Source organism: Abrus precatorius, unplaced genomic scaffold (genome assembly GCF_003935025.1).
Source record: "Abrus precatorius isolate BTA unplaced genomic scaffold, Abrus_2018 Scaffold2, whole genome shotgun sequence".
In the NCBI taxonomy this organism is placed as follows: Eukaryota; Viridiplantae; Streptophyta; class Magnoliopsida; order Fabales; family Fabaceae; genus Abrus; species Abrus precatorius.
In genome coordinates, this window is record NW_020874362.1 from 8,450,196 (window position 1) to 8,477,988 (window position 27,793).

The 27,793-nt window shown below is 36.5% G+C and overlaps 1 protein-coding gene across 2 annotated transcripts in view; it reads left to right on the plus strand.

Annotated features, from left to right (window-relative positions):
• Window positions 1-2,110: 2,110 nt before the first annotated feature.
• The window catches only part of LOC113859160 (exosome complex exonuclease RRP44 homolog A), a 40,642-nt gene continuing 14,959 nt past the window's right edge, over window positions 2,111-27,793 (plus strand). The window contains exons 1-14 of one of the 2 annotated variants that reach the window (XM_027491978.1): window positions 2,111-2,273; window positions 2,377-2,514; window positions 2,619-2,756; window positions 2,842-2,999; window positions 4,325-4,380; window positions 4,517-4,639; window positions 4,793-4,923; window positions 5,016-5,256; window positions 14,821-14,974; window positions 16,622-16,862; window positions 21,102-21,258; window positions 25,704-25,772; window positions 25,889-26,014; window positions 26,103-26,155. In XM_027491978.1, coding sequence (XP_027347779.1) covers window positions 2,461-2,514; window positions 2,619-2,756; window positions 2,842-2,999; window positions 4,325-4,380; window positions 4,517-4,639; window positions 4,793-4,923; window positions 5,016-5,256; window positions 14,821-14,974; window positions 16,622-16,862; window positions 21,102-21,258; window positions 25,704-25,772; window positions 25,889-26,014; window positions 26,103-26,155 — 1,701 coding nt within the window. In that variant the 5' untranslated portion in view covers window positions 2,111-2,273; window positions 2,377-2,460. Of the gene's footprint in view, window positions 2,274-2,376; window positions 2,515-2,618; window positions 2,757-2,841; window positions 3,000-4,324; window positions 4,381-4,516; window positions 4,640-4,792; window positions 4,924-5,015; window positions 5,257-14,817; window positions 14,975-16,621; window positions 16,863-21,101; window positions 21,259-25,703; window positions 25,773-25,888; window positions 26,015-26,102; window positions 26,156-27,793 lie in introns of both variants that reach the window. The other variant, XM_027491977.1, reaches the window with a different exon arrangement.

The window sequence follows — 27,793 nt, forward strand, 5'->3', positions numbered from 1 at the left end:
ATTTAAAAAATTATTTTAATATATTAAATATGTATAATGTATATAAATTTTGAAAAAAAAATTGAATAAAAAATAAATGGTCATAATAAAATTTTTTAATAAAAAAATATAGATGTATATCAAAAGAATTATATACATTATATTTATATTAAATAGATTATAGTTGTACTTATAATTTACATGTTGCATAAGAAAATATTGTTTAAATTAAAGTATAAAAATAAAATTTAAATATTATCAATAAATAATAAACTTACAATAATAATGATGATTATAAAATTTATAAAAAATGTACAATATATTTATTATTTTTCATTCACTTTATAATTTAAATATCAATATGATTTTGTTAATGAAAATATTTGTGTAAAAAATAATTTGTATGTGTGTCATATATAAATAATTTTTTTAAAAATTCAATCTCATATCAACCATATAATAATTAAATTGCATTAACTTAGTTAAATAATATAAAATAGTAAATAATTTTTTTGTTTACTTTATTATTAAATATATTTTATATTAATCTTATATAACTTCACATAAGTAGTATAATAATAAAAAAATTTAATATATAGTTGTAGAATAAAGTTTAAATATAGATAAAAATTCACATAAATAGCATATTTTCTCATGTTCATACCCATACCAGTGTAGAAGATAAATACTTACTTAGGTAAATTTTGGAGGTGCTCATTAAGTTCTTTACCTATTATCATCCCTAATTGTGAATTAGGTTTTCAAACAAGTATTGCGTAATAAATTTTTTTTTTTGGGTACCTATTAACTAAACTGAACAAGTTCTAAATAATGAGATATTGAATTTGCTAGTATCATTTACATATAAAATTACAAAATTATCTTTTGTATAAATAAAAAACAACATAACCCTAATATTAAAGATTTTAATATTATATTTTTAATACTATTTTAATGTTACGTGAATGTTTATTTTTTTTTTGTATTACTTAAATTGTTGATGACAATAGTTTTTAATCGAATATTTTTAATATGAAATTATAAAAACCTGTAGATACTTTTAGGTACTAAGGTTGTTCAAAAAATCTAGATTTAAAAGTTCAATCTATATTCAAAGTTAAATTAGTTTTAAAATCTAAATTTAATAAAGCTAAATATTTAAATTTATTTTATTTTTTAATCTAAATTTATACTGGATCTCGTTTGATAAATCTAGATTTTATTTATTAAAACTGGATAAAATATATATCCTTCTTATCTTCTTTGTCAAAAGGATATAAAGTGAGGAACTTGTTTACAAGGATTTTACCACTTTATTTATAAGGAGTGTAGCATAGGCTTATTGGTCTTAGCTTCTTCATGATCCACTCGATTGAACAACCATAATCCTGAATCATATTTCAGTGCATCTACAGAAGACGAAATCGCAATCCAGAATTGGTTTGCTTTCGTCGTAGCAGTGTGAAAAAAAGTATTACTAACGAAAAAAAAATAAAATCAGACGTTAGTTAGAAGTTTGAAAAATTAAAAATAATTATTATATTATATATTTATTGTATTATTTTTTTTTAATTTATGTTGAAATATCACATAATAAAGAATTGATAAATTAGAATTTTTATTAAAAATATAAAAATTAATATTATCATTGTAAATATTTATTAGTTTAATATAATATAAAAATAAAAATTTATATTATTAATAGATTAAAATATATGTAAATATAATTTTATCTTAGTTATTATAAAATTCAAATATTTTTAATATAATAATTTAATAATAATATAAAAATATTTATAGATTATAGTATATTTTTATTAAATTTAAAATTGATTTTAAACTAAATTTAAATTTTAAAATCAAATTTAAACTAATTTTAAAAAATTAAAATATATTAATTCAATATTTAATTCATATAATTAAATTTTAAATAAATTTAAATTAATTTTTTAGAAATTCAATTCATGCACATCCCTCGTGAGTATCCATTTACTAACCATGCCTGCTCTGCTCCATCTGTACCGGGCTTTGCTCATTTTTTTCCACATGTTAAGCCCAAATCAAATTCTAAAAGAAACAAAACCGCAAATATGCCTAACCCAACGTAAAACGAGAAAAGTAAGGGTATTTTGAAAATTGGAACATTGTTTTGATACAGAAAGCAGGGGCACTTGATTCTTGCTTGCATAAGTGCATTGGTTCAAGGAAGGAACCTTGTGTAGCAGCTTGCTGTAGGCGTGGATTTCTGGCTAAGTTCTTAAGTGTGGCCTATTGGGTGCAGAAGACGCTTCTTGAGCGAAGCATATCGAGAGAGAGAGAGAGAGAGCTTCCCACGCCAGCCTCTTCCTTCTCCATTTCGTAGGTAGGTTTGTGCAAAATCACCTCAAACTCAAACCAAAGTAGATAGAGCTTCGAAACACACTCTACAAGTAGAGAGAGCAATCCCATTCCTCTTAGCCGCCACTCAGCCAACCCACCAAGATGCTCCACAACAAGTCCTTCGTCAAAAAAACCAAAGCTGGCAAAGTCATGAAGGTCCACTCTGCTCCCTCTCTAACCCTAACTCAACCTCTTTCTGTCTTTTTTTTATTTCTTTTTTAAATTGTAAATAATAATTTATTTTCTGTTTCCGAGAGCAGCAAGTGCGGGAACACTACTTGCGAGATGATATATACTGTGGCGCACCGTTTTGCACCGTTTGCGATTCTTCTGGTGCTCGCCTCGGTGCTTCTGCTTCCACCATTCTCGTTGTCGACACCAATGTCGTTCTCAACCAGGTCTGCTTCCTTTTCCGCCTTCCCTATTTTTTTATGCGCAACAATGAAGTGTTTTTGTGAATTGTAATGTGTGCCGAGGTGACAGATTGATTTGCTGGAGAATCCGGCCATTGAAGATGTCGTGGTGTTGTCCATCGTGCTGGAAGAGGTTAAGAATAAGAACATGGCTGTATACAACCGAATAAGAGCTATCTGTAACAATTCCATGAGGAAATTCTTTGTTTTTTCCAATGAATATCACAGGTATGTTTATCTTTGCTTTTTTATATGACTTGCTGCTAGTTTTTGGTCACGGTGAGATTATATTGCTGTGAAAATACACAAGGTAAGCAAGAAAATCTGTATTTCAAAGGAAAGAAAGGAAAATACTAAAAGAATGCAGCAAGGTTCTCTGCGTGTGTGTCTATAAATGTGTGTGATTGCCAGGCAGGAATCTTTGAAAGCTATGACTGTTGGTTAAAAACTGAAAGAATTTGTCGACCCAAACAGAAGAATCCAAGTTCTAGATTTACTTTTTAGGATTGGCCGAGAGATAAATACAGTGAGGTACAACGAAAGGGATTGTGGTTTACTGCTTTATTTAAAGTCAAATATCTTGAAAAAAAAAAATGGAGCTCCAATTTAAGGAAAGGTAATGAATGGACAGGTAGTACACCTTAGAGTGGTCAGAAAGATGATATAAAACATCTAAACAAGAAAATTTGCCTACTTAAATGTCCCCCAGAATTGATATAATTAACATCACCTAATCTTAATGAAACCAGGAGAAGCCACAGACCCTGCACATTTTGAAAAATAGTTGATAGGTCATTATTATCAAGAAAGAAATATTATTAGGTTAGAAAGGTGATGAAATAGGATAAGATTTCCTATCTAAAGAAGTAAGAGGAATACACAAAAACAAGGAAAAGCAAGGAAGGCAAACCAAGGGCTGCCTGTGTGTATCAACCATTGAGTCCCTTCTAGGTTAAGCTGACACAAATTTCAAAGCAAGAAACCAAATTTTCCCATAGAAGATGCAGTGAAGAATATATATCCCTGAAGAGTAAGGCATCTTTTTGCAACTATGGATTCGACATAACAGCATACTTGTGCATTGGAATTTGGAATAGAGCATTGCCTTCTTTACTCTTCCCTAAATCTCTAAAATGACATCAGAAAGTCCTATGAACAATCTTCACATTCCCACTGAGAACTCAAGAAGCCTCCTTCGCTTTTTACATATATACTATTTTAGCTGATAAATATAGTGTATAAAAATAAATGCTTTCCAATCTAAAAACCTGAAAATCACATAACTAAAATATCAGGAAAATTGCTTTGTATGGTCTCCTGACCTGCAAAAAATCATTTACAATAAATTGGACCAAATACTATTATTCACAAAGACATCACCTTATTGCTTTTTTCCTTTTATTGAGTTGATAATTTTTCTTTAGTAATTAGTGGAGTTGTATATTTTACTCATGCGAATTTACTTCATGGTATGCTGCCAATTTTTTCTGCTTGTGGATGATGGAATGTTCACTATATATATTTGATTTGATGTTTTGTGTCTCTATTGGCAGGGATACATATGTTAAGGAAATGAGCGGGGAAACTAAAAATGATAGGAATGATAGAGGTTGGCTTTTCAAATGAGCTTGGAATTTATTCTTTAATTTTTTGTATGTTTTCTGGTTCACTAGGATGGTTTTGTACATGAATTGCCAATAGAGATAAAATTGTTTTGAAGTTTTAACCTCAGAGTGGTAATGCAGCTATTCGAGTGGCTACTCAGTGGTATCAGAATCATCTTGGTAGTGCAGTGAAGGTTTTGCTTATAACTAATGATAAAGAGAACAAGAGGAAGGCTTGTGAGGAGGGCATTGTTGCAGAAACAGGTAGTTGAGTTATTTTTCCTGTTAATTGAACTATATGTTAAATAGCCAGTCATCCATTTTTCTTCAGGCTTGTCTATGAGGAATACCAAACTACCAGTTTTTTTCATTGGTATCATCCTAAAAACTTACTACTCAATTTGTTGTTTGTTTCAGTTGAGTCATATGTGAAGTCTTTGGACCGATCTGATTTACTTGACCTGCTTGTGCGGCCTGCATCTGAGGATGTGGACATGGAAGTGGTTGAAGATCTTAGACCATCCAAGAGGAAAGTCATCTATTCAGAGGTATTCAGTCAATGTCATTTGTATGTAGTAATTTGTATCTGGAGGTTTGGTTAAATTGAGATATGGAGCATTTACATTTTGTTAACTTTCAGCACAAGCCGATGTCAGAAATTACGTCTGGTTTGCATCGTGGAATATATCATCAAGGGAAACTTCGTGTAAACCGTTACAATCCATTTGAAGCATATGTTGGGAGTGAGAGCATTGGTGATGAAATAATTATTTATGGGCGCTCAAACATGAACCGAGCTTTTGATGGTGATATTGTGGCAGTTGAACTTCTGCCTCAGGACCAGTGGCAAGAAGCCTCGTCTCTATCTATAGCCGGTGAAGGTATGTTAATTGTTAAACTATTTGTACTTTGCCATATGGTAGATCGGCAACTTGTAGAATTATTCTTCACTAAGTTATCTTATTACCTAATTTCACTTGGAAAGGAATAGCCTTTAAAACATAACTTAGGCCATCAACTCCAGGGCTTTTAATTTTCATTCATAAATCTGGAAATTTAATTCTTTATTAGATTCTGGAAATGTTATTTTAAAGTCACATGTCTGCAGAAAAATAGGCCTATTTTTATTAAAATCTCTATCATGTTTAAAAATTTAAAATTGAGAAGAAGAGACATTTAATGGTAAAATAGTTCTAAATCTTTATTATTAAATTCCAGTGAAAGTAAAAAGTTTGAGGATGAATGAAATTATGTACATACGTGGCCATTGGGTGATTTTGAAGGGAAAACAATCTTCTGCTTCACTATAACTTAAGACATCCAAACTCTTGAGAATTCTAAAGTTCTTTTAACATTGGCATTATGTCATTGAATCATTCCTGATTAATGTGTTAATTGTTGTGGGGGATAATGTTTTATTTTAATTCTAGTATTTGAGTGAGCTTCATCATTACTGCCAGCTGCTAGGATCTTACAGCATTGTTCTCAGAATCATATGAATCTTGATGCAATTCATGTGATTCAGAGACCTATTATTTCATTGATATATATTGTGCAGAATCAATTTTGAACCAGAGTTGTATACCTAAATCATGTAAGAATTGTTCAGAATCATATGTATTGTTAGTTTAGATCATGATAGTCAAAATTGAGATTCTAGTTAGGATCGGAGAGGGGATGAAAGATTGTAACTCGTAGGATCGTAATACGGATCGCAAGATCCTACAAAATTGTATGAATGCATGTAAAATAGTATAAATATAAAAATGAAGGAAGCTAAACAAAGACAAATGAGGGAAGGAAACCACCCTTAACTCAAAACAGAGACAGGGACATGCCCATTAAAAACAGAGACAGAGAAGAGAAGGAAAAGAGGATTGGGTAATGTATTTTTGATGGAAAGACTATTTTACCCTTCAAATAAACTTAACAGAACTATTTTAAGGGCAAAAAGGGAAAGTCAAATTATTTTTTAAAGATAAGAAGTCTTTTTACCCTCAAAAAACCCTAAAATCTACTTCATTCTGGGGACAGAAAGGGAAAAGTCAACCCCTTTTACTCCAGCGGCACTGTTGCATTGTGAATTAGGCTATGATGGCTGCAAATACAGCTGTGATGGTCACCACAGCAAAACGCTTCGCTATACAAAGTTGTCGACGCAGAGCAGAGTCTCCAACATAGGCAAGGTTGCTGGAGCAGTCAGTTGAGTGAAAGCTAGGGATTGCAGATCAGAGGAAAGGTTTAAGGATCACAGAATGAAATCAATTTTAGGGTTTCAAGCAAACTGGGTCGCCAGTCATTGGGTTTAAATTTGAGTTTGAAAACGGGGGGATCATTCGAGCTTACTAGTTTTACGTTCTGGCATGGCGATCCCACCGATCTTGCTAAATCATGATCTTGGCAGTTGGCACTGAGCTAGCACGGAGAGGGGGTTGGAGATCGTAAAATCGTGCGATTTTACGTTCCGGCACGCAATTTTGAGTACCATAGTTTAGATGCAATGCTTATGATGCAAATATGGTCAGATTGTGTCCTGCATGCTGGAACCAAAATTGACACTTTGATGTAGGAAGAGAGGCAATTAGAGGGTGTTGCCTAAACTACAAACCAGTTTGCACAAAAAGTGAAACCAAGTGGGAAAGCCCATGGCAAGAGGGTTGGGGATGCAATGGGTATGACAGTTGTTGGTGAAACAATTGGCAATGTTGGAGAGGAACAAGGGAAGGGAGAAGGGAAAGTGGGAATAAGTCATAGGCATATGGGGAATAGAGTTGTAGAAGCCCTAACAAGGAGAGTAGATCAGAAGGAAGGTAACTCAATCGCTAGACTCAAAAGGAGATTGAGAAAAACTAAAGGTGGAACCATTAAGAAGAATTTAGAGGTCAATAGTTTGTCTATAGACATGATTTATGACATGTAGCTGACCTTTGAACTATTTGGAAAAGACATGAGCTTGTTTGGATAAACATTTGAACTAGCACTTGTTGGAGTAGAAAAGTGTTATCAACTGTGGATGGTGTGTAGGGGGCAAGTGGCAGAAGTGTGGCAGATGGATTGAAAAAATATATAATATAAATAAAAACACCAAAAAGAACCTAAATACAACTAATTATGAATTTGACATGCCAGTGTTCCAAAAATGAGAAGGAGATGATGAAGTAAAAAACAATAAAGGATCAAGATAAAATAGAGATTAGAATTAAAAAAAAAAAAAAAGAAATGGAGAAGGGGAGGAACAACACAAAAAAAAAGAAAGAGATTGAGAGGTTGGTTGACGTCAGAGTAGTTGGATGGAAAACTCAGTTAAAGATGGTTTGAAACAGTTAGGTGCAGGTTTTGAAATTTAAAAATGTTGGTATCCAAACCCGACCAACTCATCAATGCCATTTTGGAAAGCACCCACAGCGCACACTTAACCCCTAACTCTTTCTCTCTCCTCTAACTTTGTCTTTCTCTTACAAATATTTTAAGTTAGTAATAATATTTCTCACAATACTCCATACTTTTGACAATGACCGGTGAAGGATGGTGGCACATGCCTGCTGTCACATCACACTAAACAGTCATGATTTTGATGTGCCGATAATCCAGCAGTTCAGATTATTTCTTCAGCTCATAACTCTCTAACATGGATTTTCTCTCTCTACTGCACACATATCCAGCTTGGTTTGTGTGACACTTCGTAGCCCACTGTGGCAATATCGATGGCTATGGCAGCTGCAAAACCTGAAATTGTGGACAGCAACATAAAATAAAAAATTGGATGGCAAATGGAAGATGGTGCAATTGTGGTCGCCATGGCACTGACATGGCTGCCATTTAACAGCACTTAAAATAGGGAAATTAAATGAATAAAACTTCTATTATAAGTTAAAATTAACTTATGCTCCTAATGTTTTGGAAAAGTTAAATGAGCTCATAGAAAAGCATAGGTGTATAATTTGGTTTTAACTTATGAAGAAAGTTAGTTTAGTTTATGATATGTTAAGAAACTTGGGCCTAACTCACTCCCAAAAGCTAACTCATAAGAGGAGGGCTGCCCTAGTCCTTATGAGGAGTATTCTAGTTCCACTCTTAACCAATGTGGGACATCTTAACACACTGTCCTCACGCCTAGGACAACTGGATATCTGCATGAGTAGACCCAACATGACTAGACATCTGTGGGTAGCCCAATGTTCAAACTGAATAGGCTCTGATACCATGTTAAGAAACTTGGGCCTAACTCATTCCTAAAAGCTAGCTCATAGGAGGAAGGATGCTCTAGCCCTAACCTAGCCACAGCTCATCCACTCGTCTGAGCCGGTCAACTGGATTGACCTAGCTTTGATACCACTGTTAGGTTGGGGGAGTATTTAAGTAGGGAGCCTTACAATGAGTAGGACACTACAATGCAACCCTAAAATCTTGAGGTAATGGGTACATAGGTCCATCTTTTTATAAATTTCTAACTTGCTCATATCCCATTCCATGTAGGACTCAAATCACACTTGATTCCAACACTCTCCTCAAGTGTAAAAACCCATCTATATTTCATATCGGCTCCCTCAGCAGCGGAATTTCTTTCATCCACTAGTATCCATGGTCTACACTAGAGCAACTCTTGCTCTCTTCCATGTAGGCTGACGTCCACTCAATGACACTTTGATAGGGTCCTTAAAATCTAGGACTTAATTTCTCATTCACCTTTTTAGCTAGAGACTTTAATTTGTAAGGCTGCAGCTTGAGATAAACCCAGTCCCCAACAATGTACTATACTTCCCTCCTATGTTTATTGGCATAAGTCTACATTTGATCTTGGGATTTTAGAAGGTTTCTTTTCAAGTCATGTAGGATGGAATCGCGCTTTAGTGTCAATTGATTTCTTCAACAACAAATGGTATAACAGTTCCTTTAAGAAGATGAGGAGGATCACGTCCGTAGAGAGCTTTAAACGGAGTGAGTTTAGTAGAACTGTTGTAATTGGTGTTAAACCAAAATTCAGCCTAGCTTAACCACCGTGGCCACTATTTCAGTTTTCCCCTTGTCAAGCATCGTAAATATGTCGTAATTTGGTTTAAAAATGCTAATATATTTTTTGGTCTAGACTACAGGTATCCTTCTACTGGAGGCAATCCTGTTTGAGCTAGATGTTTGTGTTGAGAGAAAAAATATTGAATCCGTTTGTTTTGGGGCACAACGGAGTTATTTAAATTTATAAGGAAGAGTGCATAATTACAAAATATATAGTTACTATATTTACAAGATTCTAATAGATTCTAACACTTCCAAGTCATGCACCAAGCTTGCTACATATGTAGTTAATCCAAGGACCCCTTAGAGACTTAGTAAATATGTTTGCTAGTTGATTATGCGAATTGACAAAACTAGTAGATATTTACCGGGACATGACTTTCTCTTTGACAAAGTGACAATCAATTTCAATGTGCTTTGTCCTCTCATGGAATACTGGATTTGAGGCAATGTACATGGCGGCTTGATTATCACATATAAGTGACGTGTGACCTCTTCGAACTTTAGTTCATGAAGTAACTGTTTGAGCCATTTAAGCTCTTGACTCGCTATATCTATAGCTTGATACTCCGCTTTTGCACTGGATCGGGCTACAACATTTTACTTCTTACTTTTCCAAGAGACAAGGTTATCTCTGACAAATATACAGAATCCAGAGGTGGACCTTCTATTTATGAAAGTTCTTGCCCAATCTGCATCAGAATATCCCATAACTCGAGTGTGTCATTTGTCTTCATACAAAAGACCCTTTCCTGGAGCTTTTTTGATATATCGAACAATGTGAGTCACTACATCCCAATGTTCCTTACATGGAGAGTTGAGGAATTGACTTACTACACTCACTACGAATGAGATATTTGGATGGGTAACAGTGAGGTAGTTCAGCTTCCCTACTAATCATCTAAACCTTTCAGGATCTAGAAGAGGCTCTCCCTAATATGGAAGGAGTTTGACATTGGGATTCATGGGAGTGTTGACTGGCTTGGAAGTTAACATTCATGTTTCTTCCAGAATATCTAATGCATACTTTCTTTGGAAAATGATGATTCTATTTTTAGACTGTGCTACTTCTATTCCAAAAAATTATTTGTTTGCCATGATCCTTTGTCTGAAAATGTTTGAAGAGATGCTGCTTTACCTGTGCGATGCCACGATGATCACTAGTCGTGATGGCAATGTCATCAACATAAACAACCAGGTAGATGCAACTGGTAGGTGAGTGACAATAGAAGATAGAATGGTCAGCCTTACTCCGAGTTATGCTAAATTGTTGAATCACAGTATTGAATCTGCTGAACCATGCTCTGAGTGACTGCTTGAGGCTATATAAAGATTTTGGCAGTCGACATACAAGACCAAAGGACTCCTGGTGAGCAACAAAGCAAGGAGGTTGCTTCATGTAGACTTTCTCAAGCAGATCACCATGTAAGAAAGCATTCTTGATATTCAACTGATAGAGAAGCCAATGACGTATGGCAGCAATGGACAAGAATAGTTGCACAGGGCAATTTGGCCACGGGAGAGAAAGTGTCGCCATAATCCAACCCAAAGATTTGAAAAGCCTTTGGCAATGAGACGGGCCTTAAGTCGGTCAACCTTGTCATGTGGACCAACCTTGACCGTATACACCCACCAAAAGCCAACCATTGACTTCCTTGGTGGTAGAGAAACAAGGTCCCAAGTTTCACTGTTTTGTAATGTACACATCTCGTCTAGCATAGCTTGATGCCATCCTGGATAGGCAAATGCATCACCTGCACTCTTAGGAATAGAAACAGAAGATAAGGAAGAAAGGCAAGAATAATAGGAAGGAAAAAGACGATGATAACTTAAAGAAATATAATGAGGAGAAGGATTATGAATAGAACGTATACCTTTTCGAAGGGCAATGGGAATGTCAGGTTTAGAGGGTGAGACCGGAAGATGAGGCGAAAGAGGTGGCTCCAAAGGTTAGTCCATGTTGTTATTGCTCGGTGGCTGCAATATAGGACGAGTACGACGCTGATATACCTACAAAGGTGGAGGCGATGGGTGTGGAGGGGGTGGAGACTCCTTTGGAGGACAGAAAAGGATTGAAATAGGGGCAGTTGTGGACGGGGAAGACTCGAATGTAGATGTCCTAAGATCAAAGAATGGAATGGACTAAAAGAAAGTAACATTAGCAGAGATGAAATACCTGCGAAGCGTAGGGGAATAACACTTGTATCTATTTTGAGATCGTGGGTACCTGAGAAAAACACACTTATGAGACCCAGGAGAGAGCTTGTCAATGCTAGGACTAGGAGCATGAGCAAAACATGTAGAACCAAAGACCCGAGGTGGTAAAGGATGAAGAGAGTGGTGGGGGTATAGAACTTGATGAGAAATTTTACCTTGTAAAAAAGAGGAAGGCATGCGGTTAATTAGATAACACACAGTAAGTACTGCATGACCCCAAAATTGATGAGGAACATTAGAGTGGAGAAGAAGATTCCGGATAGTCTCAAGTTGATGCCTATTTTTGTGTTCTACAACTCCATTGTGTTGGGAGGTATAAGGACAAGATGTTTGATGTAACACACCATGAGACGCCATAAAGGTCTGAAACTGAGTAGACAGATACTCACGTGTATTATCATTTTGTAAAGTGCGAATAGGGATACCAAAATGGTTTTTTATTTCATAAAAAAAAGATTGAAAAATTGAAAAAATTTCTGAACGTTCTTTCATTAAATATAACCAATTACAACGAAAAAATTGTCTATAAAAGTAACAAAATATTTGGACCCTAATGTGGAGGAAATACGACTTGGACCCCAAACATCTGAATGAACTAAAGTAAAAGGAGATGAAGCTCGACTCATAGTGTGACTAGAAAAAGAATTACGAACATGTTTGCCTAATTGACATGACTCACAAGATAAAGACTCTAACTTAGAAAGACTAGGGTATAGTGGTTTCAACTTATCAAGACCTGGATGTCCTAATCGAGCATGAATCAAAAGTGGAGATGTTGCTGCCGAACCAACAAGAGAGGGCTTGATAAGCTAATAGAGGCCATGGGACTCACATTTGGAGCCAATCGTCCTTCCCGTACTTCTGTCCTGCAAGGAAACATAATTTTTGGTGAAAGAGATGACAATCAAGAGATCAGGAAAGTTGACTAATGGAAAATAAATTAAAGGGAGCTTCGAGGATATAAAGGATATTGTGAATAAAAAGAGAAGGAAGAGGATGAACAACACCAACACCTTGGGACTGAGTTTGAAAGCGATTTGCGATGGTAACGAAAGGTAGATAACTAGAAGTAGAAAGGGAAGAAAAAAGGGATTTATTATTAGTGATGTGATCAGTGGCCTCAGAGTCAAGGACCTAAGGGCCTGAAGAGTGAGAGAGACTAACGAATGAATTAGTAGTGTGTGCAACAACAACAGTGGAACTAGAGGCCTGACGATCTTCATATCATTTTAGGAAATTGTCATAGGAAGGTGATGGATTTGGATCCAAAGCCAATGACAGCATAGAAGTGGACGAAGGAGACAGAACTTTGGGCCACCTAGGCAGTGTGAGGAGGTCGACCATGTAGAGTCTAGCACTTATCAATTGTGTGTCCTAGTTGGTGGCAATGATCACAACAGGGACGTCCTTTGCCGTCCTTTCACTGTGGAGGTCGGTTGGTGTTGCGAGAAACCAAAGAAAAAGAATCAATAGGAACAGGAAGTAAAGGCTCAGAGGAGGTTTTGGGGGGGACACGAAGGAGGGTCACCCAGGTACTGTCCATAGTAGCTTTTGTGAGGCTCTCCAGGATCTGATCACGAACATGAGAATATTTTGGGGGCAGACCGTATAGAGCTAAGGACATGAAAAACTTTTTGTGATTGTCAAGTTTTACATCTGAAGTGGCAGCGGGAGGAAGAAATTCATTGAACTCATAGAGAAGGCTAGATACCGAGCCAAGATAAGTCAACATAGAATCCTTAATCTGATGGGTACTAAGGATAGTTATGAGGTCTTCACAAACTTGGTAGAGTCGCCGAGAATTGTTTGTAAAGAGTTGTTGGGCCTATGTCCAAACAGCTTTGCAGGTTTTGTGAGTGTGAAAGGCATCATGAAGAGATGGGTGAATGGTGGCTCGGATGATACTGCACAACTGAGCGTCAACCTTTTTCCACGAAGGACGGTCGGCCTCCAGGACATTGTCTGCTGTTTGGGTGAGATTTGTCTCATAACCTTGTCCAACAAGCCAAAGTTCAATGTAAAAAGCCCAGGAGAAGTAGTGCTTACCATCCAACTGCTCAAAAGAGAGAGGTGCAGTGACATGGTAAAAATCTGAGTGTCAGCTTTTGGAGTGCTGGAGGCAGACATTGGTCAGCGAGAAGAGGGAGAAAATGCCCAAACAGCAGCGAAAAGGGGCAAAACAAGGGAAATAAATGTCCAAACAACTAACCAAGACTGGATACAGGTAGAGGAGAGAGGGGTGAGCAAATCCCAGCCGACGGCGTCAGGAAAGGATGCAGGACGCGTCATCACGCGTGGAGAGAGAGGGTGGCGCTTGAGAAAACGCGATAGAGAAGAGGGCGGTGCGTGGTGGTGCGTGAGGATTCCAATGAAGGTGCGGTTAGCAGGGTTTGGCCAATCTGACAAAGGCGACCACAACGGCGGGGTTGCTGTAGTGATTGGAGGTCAGATGGCGGCGGTGTCGGAACAAGAGGGTGAAATGTCGAAAATCAGAGATGAAAAACAGTTTCCAAAAAAAAATTGGCACCGGTGAACAGTCCACCGGGGAAAAAAATGGATTAGGGTTGTCTCTCCTTAGGCTCTAGATACCATGTTGAGAGAAAATATTGAATCCGTGTTTTAGGGCACAACGGAGTTATTTAAATTTATTGGGAAGAGTACATAATTACAAAATATACAATTATTATATTTATAAGATTCTAATAGATTCTAACAGTTGGAAATGGTTTATTATATTAAAAATATTTTTATGCTATTTTTAATGATTGATCATAAGTCCTATGATTTATGATATATTTCGACTCAATTTGGAAACAATCCTTCTAGTTTGCAATTTGGTTCATGTTTTATAACCCAGGTCGATAATAATGTTGCTCATGTAGTTGTAGAACTTTTATTATTTTTGCACAAAAGAAGAAAGTTGTTATGGGAAAGAAGAAATACAAGGGAAAGAGAGGATGAGATGTCTAAGCAAGAAAAGTGCAATGGCTTTAATACAAAGATCTTTTCTTTACCTTTGCATATTTAAATTATTGAGGCTGGATAAGCTTGGAAACTAGCTACTTTGTTTTCTTCTGTTCCATACTTCATGTAGCCCATGCATGCTGCTTCTTGTCTCTTGGTGCTGCAATAACTCAGTCTCTGTATGCGCATGCCTGTGAAGTTGTTTTTCTATTTAAATTTCCCATCAGACTAATATTATTTGCTTACAGAAGATGAGGATGAGGATGAAGATGTTCATCTAGCTCCAAATAGTGCTGATGATGCACCCAGAACTATGCCTCAGCAGGGTTCTTCTGGAGAAGTAAATGCTGTGTCCAGTCGCCCTTCTGGTTGTATTGTTGGTATTATAAAGAGAAACTGGAATTCGTAAGTATATTTTTAATTACTTGGAGTCTGTTGGAAATATGTAAATAGTCTCTAAGTTCATCGTATGGTGCATGGGCTGACGAAAGCATGTAAATTTTGTTAATTAGGGAAACTATAATTTTTGCATTTGTTTATTATCTTTTAGTTTATGTAATTCTGCTTTGCTGTGTAGTTTAGGTGGATGAAATTCAACCAATGTCTCATTTTCCTCTTTCCTTAACAAAGCATTTCTGTTTTACTTAACAATTTTGCATTGAGCTGATTAGAAAATGAAATTATTAGTTTTTCCAGTAGAAAAAACACACACCTCTTTTATCTCCAGTAATTAAGTGATCTGCTATTGTCATTGTCTTGTGTCACTGTTTGTGTTGGAGAAATGTGGAGTTAGATCTGAACTTAAATGTACATATGCTAAACAAGTAAATTTCCAATAAAAGTGAAACGTATTGATACTGGTCAAAGGATGAGTGTGAGTTTTGATTTTTGGCCTTCAAAATTCATGTATTTTTTTAATACTGAATGCACTATCTGTGAATAACATGCATTCATTTTACTAGCACATGAAGCTAAATTCCATTGCATTCTACATCGTTCTAGATAAGGCTTGAGAAATGTTAAAATGCAGATGGAGGCCAACATTTTACAACATGTCAACCTTTACTTTTGTGAACATTTCGTATTTTTGTTTTTCACATTTGATAAAATTCTTTTCCATGGTATGCATCTGGAAGTACTGGTGCATAAAATAATTCCACAAATATAAACCCAGAAATAGGGTCAAAGGAAAGTGATCTTTTATTCTTTTGGAGGACCCAAGCATTTAAATACTTTAATTGGATGGTAGGATTTATTTTTATCACATCTGAACAGCCAAGACACTTATTGACGCAATCTTGAACTAACAATTCCATTATGTGTAGAAATGATCAACCTTAGTATGTACAGTGAAGGGAACCTTTATTTGCAAAGTATTTTCATAGCTGAATATGGATTATGTGATGTGAGTTATGATTATGTGGCATGGTGACCAACCTATTTCGTACGTCAGCTAGCTTTAGATGAGGCATATAAGGTGAAAAATTAACTAAAATTGAAAGAATGTGAAAATTTGAAACGTCTTTCTGTATAAAGGTGCTTGTAGATTCTTCCTGTAAGATAGATTTGCTATGTACTTGATTTTAACTATATCTGTTTGATGGGCCAAATGCTACTAAGACCCAACCAAATAAGGGCAGATGGGGAAAGGTCTATTTTTGTAGGCAAGGGCAAAGGTGGGAAAGGGTGAGCCGGTGGGGCAAGAGGTGTGAAGAGTTAGTTAGAAGAGAGAGAGAGAGTATGTAAGGGATAGTGAGTGGGGTTGGAAGGCATGTATTCCGTTTTTCCTTAAGCTTAGGCTGGGCTTGGAGAATTCTCTCCATTGCTGGGAGCGTCGCTCTTATCCTTCTGTATTCGAATTTGAATTTCAGTTCAATAAACTCATAATTCTCTCTGATAGGAATTTCATCTTATCATTGTTCTGTAAATGTTAAGCCTTGCTAACTGATCAAATATTAATTGATTACTGTGGGTCTGCATATTTGATATTTCATTTTCTAAATGACTGTGTTCTGTTTTTTCATGATTGGTATATTTAAATTGTCCTTTCAGGTATTGTGGATCTTTGGAGCCAATGCCTATGCCGGCTGGTAGTGGTGGTGTTGCCCATGCCTTGTTTGTCTCCAAAGATCGCAGAATTCCCAAGATTCGAATCCAAACCCGTCAACTCAATAACCTTTTGGACAAGAGAATTATTGTGGCAGTTGATTCTTGGGATCGTCAATCTCGATATCCATCAGGTCATTATGTGCGAACTATAGGAGAGATAGGTGATAGAGATACTGAAAGTGAGGTAAGGAATAATGGATTTGCCTTTCTTATTTTTCTCTCAGTATGGACGATCAAAAGACAATGACTGTGCAGGACTTTATGCTTGGTTGCTATTATGTTTCTGATGAAGCTGTTGCACATATTTTGCATAGGAAGTGATTTCTTTCCTTCATCTCATTACCTTCTGAGTTGATTAGACTGTGAGGTTTTAAATGAAGAAGTTGTGAACACAATGCAATCATCACTCACTTGAGCAAACCGTTAGGAACCTTGCTACATGCTAATGGTCTCTGCAAATTACTCCACTTGTTCCGTTTTGTTGATTCCTTCATTAACTGGAGAGGAAACTAAATTGAAATTTCTCTTCAATACTTCAAGGAAGCATGGAATTGAAAATCCCCATCCATACAGAAAAGGAGGCATTTAAAATATTTGCCACACTGTTGTAGGACAGCACTAATTAGATACTATGAACTGCAGACATCGTTAGATTCTACTATCCTGCACTGTATCCTATAATTTTTATTTATTTTAATTTGTCTTTTGTTCCAATATGGGTTTGATATCTATAGAGAGAAGAATGTTGTGTGTCGTGATCACACATGAATGATGTTTATAATCACATAGAGGGTACAACAAAATTGATCATAAATACAAAAGAATAAAAGTAAATACCTAATTTAAAGTTACTTATAATGGGATATCTAATCATATCCCTTATTTTGTGATGATTATTTTCTAACACTCGCCCTCAAGTTGGAGTAGATAAGTCAAATGAGCTAAACTTGTTATAAATGTAGTCAACACAAGAGCCTCTGAGGAATTTAGTGAACATGTTAGCCAACTGATCATTAGAGTGGACAAAAGAAAGTGAGTAAGAGACAAACAAAAGTGATTTTGGCCACAAAGGAATATTGTCCCTGTAATCTAGACTAAAAATCTGTGTATATCCTTTAGCCATCAAGCAAGCTTTGAAACTGTCAATATTACCATCAAGCCCAATTTTTATTGTATAAACCCATGGTCAACCAATAGTAGTCTTGTTAGGAGGTAAAGGAACAAGGTCCCAGGTGCCATTTCATCCAATATCAGCTAGTGCCAGCAGGGATTAGTCATAACTTCACTTGTAGACTTTAGGAATAGACACAAAATCCAAAGAAGAGACAAAGGAGAAATATGAAGGAGATAAATGGTCATAATGTCATAATGAAAAGTACAATCATAGAGTGGATTAGGATTGCAAAAAGACCGAATACCTTTGCGTAATGCAATGGAAAGTTTAGGTGCAAGTGATGTAAGTGGAGAGGTAGTTGGATCAGGAGATGAGGTTGAAGGATCATGAGTAGTAAGCACTGCCAGAATTTGACACTCTCGTTGGTAAAAGAGAGGACGTGAAGTAGAAGCATTCATTGGAGCTGGAACAGTAGGAGGAATATTAGCAGTGTTCATTGTAAAGCAAAGATTAGGAACAACAGAAGAGGAAAAGAAGGGGCATGTCTCAAAAAAATGTGACATCAGCAGAAGTAATATATTGTTGAAGCTGAGGACAATAACAACGATAGCCCTTGTGGAGACGTGAGTAGCCCAGAAAAACACATTCGAGAGCTTTGGTAGAGAGTTAATCTTTACTTGGAGTGAGATCATGAATAAAACATGTGCAACCAAAGACACAAAGAGGAATAGGGTAGAGTTCCTGTTGAGAATCCACGGGAGAATAGTGAACTTGACTTTGAAGAATAGAGAAGGGCATGCGGTTGATAAGAGGACATGAAGTAAGAATTGCAGGACCCTAGAAGCAAAAAGGAACATTATGATGAATAATTGTATGTGCAGTTTCGACCAAATGTCATTCTTTCTTTTGGCAACACCATTTTGCTGTTGTGTATGAGCACAAGATGTTTGATGAACAATGCCCTGTGAAGTTAAAAAGGATTGCAACTAGAAAGACATATTTGAGAGTGTTATCAGTGCACAGTATTTTAATTGAAGAACCAAAATAATTTTGAATTTCAGTCCGTAAACCTTGAAATACAGGAAAAACATAAAAATGCTTTTTCATTAAGAATAACCAAGTACAACGAGAAAAATCATCAATCAAAGTAACAAAATAATAATAGCATAAAGTTGACTAACACAAATAGAACTCCAAATATCGGAGTGAACCAAATCAAATGTTGAAGCACTTTCATTGATGCAACTACTATTGGTTTTTCTGTAGCTTTTCTAATTGACACGACTCAATTAAAAGATGAAATTTTGGAAAAATGAGGTAAGATTAGGATGACCAAGCTCTAATGGTCAAGAGCTGGATAGACATCAGAGACACAAGCAACCAATGGTAGAAGTTGGAATAATTCTCTAGACTAATGTCTTGCTCCAATCGTCTATCCAATACGCCGATGTTGAACTAGAACAAACTTGATAACAAAAAGAACAGAGTAATTAAGAGTGCAAGTAAGCTTGCTTATGGATATTAAATTTAAAGGACAACCCAGAACATAAAACACATCATTCAAGTAAAGATTAGGAAGGGGGTGTGTTTGACCAATGCCCTGAACTTTTATTTGAGATCCATCTGTCAAGGTAATACAAGGAAGAGAATCCAAATAAGACAAATGAGAAAGAAGTGATTTGTTATGAGACATATAATTGGAAGCACCGGAGTCAAGGGTCCAAGGGTGAGAGGAGGACAGAGAAATAAATGCTTCAGGATTACTAGACTAAGCAACGGTGACTAATAGGTGAGGTGGGCTGTTGAGCTGCCTTGAACTTGGTGCAACATTCAGCTTCACATGGAATAAGGAGGATGTTCGTAAACATTGTTGCAGCATTGGAGGAGGAACTTGTAGAAGCCATAGAAGTTAGGTTGGAGAAGGGGCTGGATAGAAGCACCCAAGGGTGGAGAATGAAGTGAAGAAGTTGCTGGCGTGCTGGAAAACTATGTGTGTGCAGTTTTGTGTAGGTGTGTGAGTTGCACGCCGCAGCAAGATGGGGCATGTGCGGCAGAGATCGGGACAACACTCAGGTGGTGGTGATTGCCGGGAGGATCTGGTGTTGGTCACAGGGTCAAACTCGCACAGGATTCACGGTACTGTTTACCGGAACCAGTGTTATCAAATGGCGGGCATGGCAGAAAACAATGGCAGTTTTTCAACAATCCTCCGTACATATGGCAGGTCATGGTGGGTTTGTAATGGTGGGTCATGGCAGCTGTTATTTGCTGATTTGACCTAGTTTCACAGTGACCAACATAAAAACTCTAAAATGTAGACTTTCAACCTTGTTGGCCTCTGTTATCAGTCTCAGCTACATCTTTCTCTCTCACAGAAACCTCTCATCTCCTTCTCTCACCTTCCCCTTCTGTCACATTCCCTGTGTGTGACCACAAGCTCCTGCAACCCTTTTTTTCCAGGGAGCAAGTTTATTTGTTGCTTGTTTTGTTTTATCCTCCTTCAATCTACTTTTCTTTTCCCTTCTCCACACTCCACTTTTGTCCTCCATTCGCTCTCTCTCCAATTTTTTTTTTTGTTTCAACTTTCTTTCTCTTCTCAGATTTCCTCTCTCCGTTTTTTTTTTTTTTTTTGAATTTTCCTTCTCTGTTTTTCATACATTTTTTATTCTAACACTGCTGCCTTGGTTTGAGCAGCAGTTTTCCTTAACATAGCCTAACAACAAGCTTCCTCAAATTCTTAAAGGGCAGTTAATCGGATGAATCCAACAATCTTCCTCAATTAGTCTTTCTATTTTTCTTGTTTTTTATCACTTTGTTTCAGTTGAGGCCTGATGGCTTTTAGTTTGTATTGAACTTGTCTTGGAGACTTGGGCTATTATGTTATTATTGGGCTATTATGTTATTATGAAATCTTCTTATGAGGCATATGATATTATTTGATGATTTTCTATCAATTAGATTCTTGATTTTGACATATGTAGTTAGTCTTTTGGTTTTATAAATTCTGCATTGTTTTTTTAATATATTTGATGTTATGATAGGTTATATGTTCTACGACATTAATATTATATTATTGTTATTATTTTGAATAATGCTGTACCTTAATTCTAATGTTTTAGCAAATTGCATACCCGTGTCTTGCCAGTGTTGTATTTGATACCTGTACTTGTATGATCCATACATCATACAATAGTCATTTATATATTTTCATATATATGAATCTAATAATGCAACTATTTGTTATATATTTTAAGTCAACTAAACCATATGAATAATATGGCATCCCTTCTCCTATTTGTTACAATATAGGTGGTTTTGATAGAAAATGATATAAATTCACGGCCATTCTCTTCCCAAGTGCTGGCTTGCTTGCCACCATTGCCATGGTCTGTCTCTTCTAAAGATTTGTCTAATCCAATTAGGCAGGATCTGCGTCATCTATGTGTCTTCAGCGTTGACCCTCCAGGTATGGTCATCTTTAATCTTTCATTTGTATGATGATGCCAAGGGTAAATATTACTGCATCATATGTTATTAAGTTTTATATATAAATATTTTAAATGTCAAAGACTATACTTGGAAAATTGTTCATGTAATGTTTAGAGATTTGAAATTCATGAAACTTACACCAAATCTCAATCATTAAATTGAAATAACATTGTGAGAGTTTCAGGCAGAATAAATTTTATGACGAAGATTTTACTATTTGCAATTTCGTCATGCCTTGAGATGATGCAACCTTTAAGTACAAATGTACAATTCAAACTCGTGCCATTCCTTGGGGGTATTTGACCCATAATAGTCAATAGTGGCGAAGCAGAGTGGAGTGGCATCCTGCTGCTATTTGCCAATTGTTGTGTGACTCGCGTCACATTTTGATGTAGTGGCTGTTGCGCTGCAAATCATGGCCACTATTCCATGGTAAAAACCGATTTTACCCTCCCATTTTGATTGTTGGACACTTTTTTAAGTGGGGCAATCTTGGGATTTTTCCCCCTTTTACATAGCTGATCTTCTCCTTCAACGTCGAACCCTAACATTTTCCTCCTATTCCATTTCTCACTTTTTTGTTGTGACCTGCTTTTGTTCCTCTTGCTTCTGTGCTGCAACATTGAGATTTGACAGTCACCATTTTCAACGAACTTCTTGTTGTCTTCATCTTTGGTCGTCTTCTTTATCTTCGACAACGTTTTTGATGTGACGTAGACGTTTTCAGTCATCTTCATCTCCGGCGAAGCTTTAGACATGACTAGACGTTTTCTAGTCATCTTCGTCTCTGACAAAGTTTTTGACATGACCCAAACATTTTTTGGTGACTGAACACACTGGTTTCTATTTCCCTTTGCTGTTTATTATTTATTTCCTTCTCTGTTTTGTTCTAAATTTGAAGGCCTAATATAGAAGCAATGGCTGCTCCCCCCAATCAGTCACAGGGAACTACCTCTGTTTGGTTCCTTTATTTTGTTGTTACTTACATTTGACGTGTTATGTTCTCAAACTTTCACTTTTTGATCATTAATTATGCATACGGCTTTAAGTTGTGTATTAATTTTGTAATTTTCAACATATATATGTGTGTAGCTTAATTTATATGAAGTATATTTAAAACTTCAGAATAGCGGTCATCTTGCTCTCTACTATCCCGCTATAGCGTTTTTGGTGGCTGCTCCATTCTGCTATTTGGGATTAACTGCTATGACTTGACCCTATCCCCCCTGTAATTACCATGTAACGATGCTAGCTGCTGTTAGATGAATGAATAAAGAAGATTCATGTTGACTTTGGTTAAAAGAGAATCCAGGAAGAGTTGACCAAAATTTCTCAAACTATGCTCTGGGAGCTTGCTGCAAACCATATAATGGATGGTTGAGTTTGCACACCTGAAGAAGAGAAAAACAAGCCCAAAGAAAGACATTCTTCACATTCATTTGATGGAGTGACCAGCCTTTGGAAATTGCAATATATAGGACAGTTATAATAGTCATTTTAGTGATAGGGGTGAACATCTCATCATAGCCTACTCCATATTATTGTTTCTTATCCAATGCAATCAACTAGACCTTTCAATGGTTGAGAGAGCCATTCAAATTTAGCTTCACAGAATACACCCATTTGCAGCCAATGAGTTTAACATTTTTGGTAGACAGGGAATGATATCCTAGGTATTATTCTCTTGAAGTGTCCTCTAACATGGATGTGTCTTGGTTCAAAATGTTCAATGTGATACCTCTGGAAAGTGAGTGAGGGAGATGAAACCAGGAGAAGCAAAGCAATGACTAGGAACAAAATTTTGATGGTCAAAGAAAACAACATCCCTAGAGATGCGCAAGCACTGGGCAATGACATTATAACACAATAACCCTTTTTGAGTAGGAGCCATAAAGGCACACTACTTAGATTGAACACCTAGTTTGTGATGCTTCAAAAGTGGGAAGTGGACAAAACATACACAGCCAAAACAGTGAAAGTTATAATAAGTAGGTTGTATGCCATACAGATGAAAGAACTCAGATTCAAACCCTGAATCTTAGAAGGAAGACGGTTGATCAAGTATACAGCAATTGACAGAGCTTCAACCCATAACTGAGAAGAAACAAAGGCCTAAAGAAGAAACAATCGGGTAATATCAAGTGCTGATTCTTCTGCTTTGCATTATCATTTTGTTGAGGCGCATATGGACCCTGAACATTTTGTAGTAATACCCTTCCATTGCAAGTATTCTTGATAGTCATGAGAAATATATTTGCCAAAATTAGTGTGCAAAGTCTTGATACATGTGTGAAAATGGTTCTTAGTACATGACAAAAAATACTTGAACATGTAGAAAACCTCAGATCTAAAGCAGGGAGAGGATATTAATCTAAATTGGCTGTAATCATCAATAAATGTGACAAGATATTTATGCTTGGCATGAGATAAGACAGTTGATATTCCCCAAACATCACTATGAATGAGATCAAAACATTTATCATTACAGTGAACTACAAGCAAACTTGCACACAGAACAATCAAAAGATGAATGAAGGGACATTTTTTTTACTCAATAACCCACTTTTCAATAATTGAGATGGGTGATCCAACTTTTTATGCCAATCCTCATTGTTAAGATGTCCCACATTAGTTAGGAATAGAGTCAAAATACTTCTTATAAGAGCTTGGACAGTCCTTCTCCTTTGAGCTAGCTTTTATGAGTGAGTTAGGTCCAAATTTTTTAATATGGTATTAAAGCTTATTCAGTTTGAATTTTGGGCTGCCCACAGATATCCAGTCCTGTTAGGCCACCTATAGATGTCTAACCCTACAAACTTCACATATCAGATGTCTAGTCATGTGGGGTGTGTGTTAAGATGTTCTTCATTGGCTAAGAATAGAGTCAAAATACTTCTTATATAGACTTGAGTAGTCCTCCTCCTATGAGCTAACTTTTGGAAGTGAGTGAGGCCCAAGTTTCTTAACACTCATATTTATTTGGGACATAATTAAATGCAAAAGAAAAAAAAATACTAGATAGTGAAAAATGGAGGGAAAACAATCTGCAAACTTCTTGGGTTAATAGACGTTGCTTCTCTCAAAGTAGTTCTCCAAACATCCAAAGAAAGGGCTGGACTGATTTAGTAGAGCAGCATGCACAACTTCAAATTTGGGTTGGAGCTTCATGAGAAATTGATCCCGTTTGCTGGTGTTATAGACTTTTCAAACAGAAGTAAGCAAGGCTTTGGAGACATTATCAACATGTAAAATAGGTTAGTTTTCAGCCCATAGATTAAGGAACCTAGAGTATTAGTTTTGAATGGAGAGATTTCCCTAATGATGCGTAGCTATTATTAGCTCCAGCTGAAACCTTTGGGCAACATAATCCTAGTTGTAAACATGCTTCAGGTAATCCCACATCTCCTTAGTAGAAAAGGAACAAAAATTGTTAACCATTTGGGGTTCGACATAACCTAAAATCCAAGTGATAATCTGAGCATCCTTTATTTCCCATGTTTGCAATACAACTGTGGCCTCTTGAGCAGAAAAGGACCCATCAATATGACCCTACGCCCCTTTCCCTTTCCCTTTCATGAACATCTTGAACTAAAACTCCCAAGCAACATAGTTTTTGCCTGTAAAGTGTAAACAATTTTCTTAGTCATTGAAATAAAGAAGACATGAACAGGAGTGCAAAAAAATAAGAATGGAACAGAAACCAGGTAGCCAAGATTGAGAGGAGCTTGAAATTCAAAAGCCAGGGATGGAGCTTGTAAGAACTGATAATGGGAACACCAATCAGAAATGATGTGTTTGAATCACACGACCAAAACCAAAGCACATGGAAGAAGCAAGAGGCCTTCAATGAGAAGCAGTTGGCCATGAATGCAAGGATGAATAGGAGCACAAGCTAACAAAGAAAAACAATTATTGCCGTCTTGTGTGTGACCAAATCAGAACTAGGACCAAGAATGAAAACTGGCCAACAAACTTGAGTGACGCAGACCCAGGAAAAAAGATTGGGATACTTATTAGATACGGATCCAGGCTTCATAGCATATAACTGGAAACAAGAATAATATTAAATTCCCTGGCTAACAATCTGTTTGGGCTCGGGCCCTTTTTATGTGGGTCCTATCAGTCAACTCGTTACTTGTCATTCATAAACAAAATGGAAGTGCTCATATATCTACTGCTTCTAGAATGGGATCCAGTGGAATGCTGCTTATGCGGCACTATTTACTTTTTCCTTTTCCTTTTTTGGATGTGTAACATCTGCATTTTCAAAGATCCTTATTTTATGTTTAGCAATTTCTGTCTTTAGTATTTTCACCTAATCTGATAATGAATCATTTGAAGCATCTGCTTTTCTTTGATGTGGAAGAGAACATGGTGATGGTATAATGGTGTTGTTATATTTTTGCTGCTTCTTGTTCGCAGGCTGCAAGGATATTGATGATGCACTCCACTGTCATGCTCTACCAAATGGAAACTTTGAAGTTGGAGTTCGTATCCTTTGTCTTAAGACATTCATTTTACTGATGATGCATGCCTCAGTAGGCTATAGGTCTAGCTTATACTATTTAATCCATCTATTTTGTTCATCTTTAATGAGTTTCAATCAGATATTGCTGATGTGACGAATTTTGTTCATTCTGGCACTCCCCTTGATGACGAGGCTGCGCAAAGGGGTACGTCTGTCTACCTTGTTGAGCGGCGGATAGACATGCTTCCCAAACCTCTTACGGAGGGTAATACTAATCATTTGACCTTCTTTTATCCGGTGTGGTGTTGGTTATAGCCATTTTTGCCCTTCGTTGATATATCTTAATCTGGCAGATATATGTTCTCTTCGTTCTGATGTGGAAAGGCTAGCATTCTCTGTCATATGGGTATGTGTGATCTCATATTTTGAGCATGATTAAACTTATTGCAATTTATATATTTCATTATTTTGTACATGCATGCGCAATGGTATTGGATAGATATTATTTGGTAATCTAAATATTTATTACAGAATCACAAACATCAGTGAATCCTTCAATTGCCTTTATTTTGCTAAAAGTTTTGGCAATTGCCATTGTGCTCATAGTTAATCTTGGATAGCGGGGTGTAGCGGACGACCCTCAAAACGCTATTGCGGGATAGCACATAGCAGGATTCTGCTATTTTGAAGTTTTTCATATGGATATAAAATATATACACATGCAGATAATTATGTATATAATAATGCTAAAGAAGAACTGTAGAATCATAGAATAGAGATTGTTGCATAGAATCATATATACATAAATAGCATAACAGAACAGTGGTAGGACTGTAGAATCATAGAATAGAGAGAAGAAAGGAAGTGGCTTTTGCCAAAGAAGTCACCCTAAATGAGTGACTCTGCTGGATTGGAGATTGTTGCGAAGCAGAACATAGAGATGGGAGGAGGGAGTGTCAAACAGAGAAGGGGGAGAAGAAAAACAGTGTAGAAAAAGTGGGTTGTCGTCATGTGTCTCTAGTTGCAAAGCAGAAGAGCAATAGAGATGAGAGGAAGGGGTGTCGAAGAGATAAAGAAAGAGAAAAACCCAGGGAAAAGTGGGGTTAGGTCTGAAAACTGAGAAGACTATTTTGCCCTTAAAAAAACCTAAAGATTGTGTCATCATAATGGCAAAAAGAGAAAATCAGCTTATTACTTAAGTATGCTTATTACTTAAATATCAAAAGTCTTTTTTACCCCTAAAAAAAATCCTAAACTTCCCTCAGATTGATGTGCATAATCAATCTCATCTACAAATGCAACTGCCACAGGGCTGGTTTTGTGGCTTCCATGTCTACATTGAACACTATAATACTATAATTTAGATCCAATTTTGCCATTGCATGCTGCCTCCGTTGCTATCTCTGCCAATTTTGTTGCCTGAACTGTATTGTGTATTTATTACTTTTATTCCAAGCTGCTATCATTGTCTGGTTCACCATCTACACTTTATTATTATCACTAATTCTGCTATTGCTATCATGTGCTATAGTACACTGAACAGTCATAATTTACAATCCCCATTTTCTTTTTTGTTATGGCTTTTGACTTTTAAATGAATTGGGACAATACATATTAAAGAAACTGAAGTGCAGTCATGACACACTGGTACATAATCAACATTCAATAAGATTATGCAAGAGTAAACCATAGTAGTCAATAGCAGCCGCTATTATGGAGGAGCAGAGTGGCAGGTCACTGCTATGGGGAGCTTGTAGCATCAGGTTTCAGTGGAGCAGCCATCGCGCCAAATTGTGGGAGAATCTCAGCCATAGCGGCCGTTATTTCATCCCTGGCCAAAACCCGACTTTGCCCTCACTTTCTTAACGTTGGACATCTTTAAATGGGGGTAATCTTGGGATTTCTCCCCTTTTTACATTTCTGATATCTTCTTCCTCACGAGTCCTAAGTTTTCATTTTTATCTCAGTTCTCTGCTTCGTTCTTTCTCATCTTCATTCTCTGCAACATTCTCTTGCTTCCGGTGTCCTTCTTCATCTTCGGTGA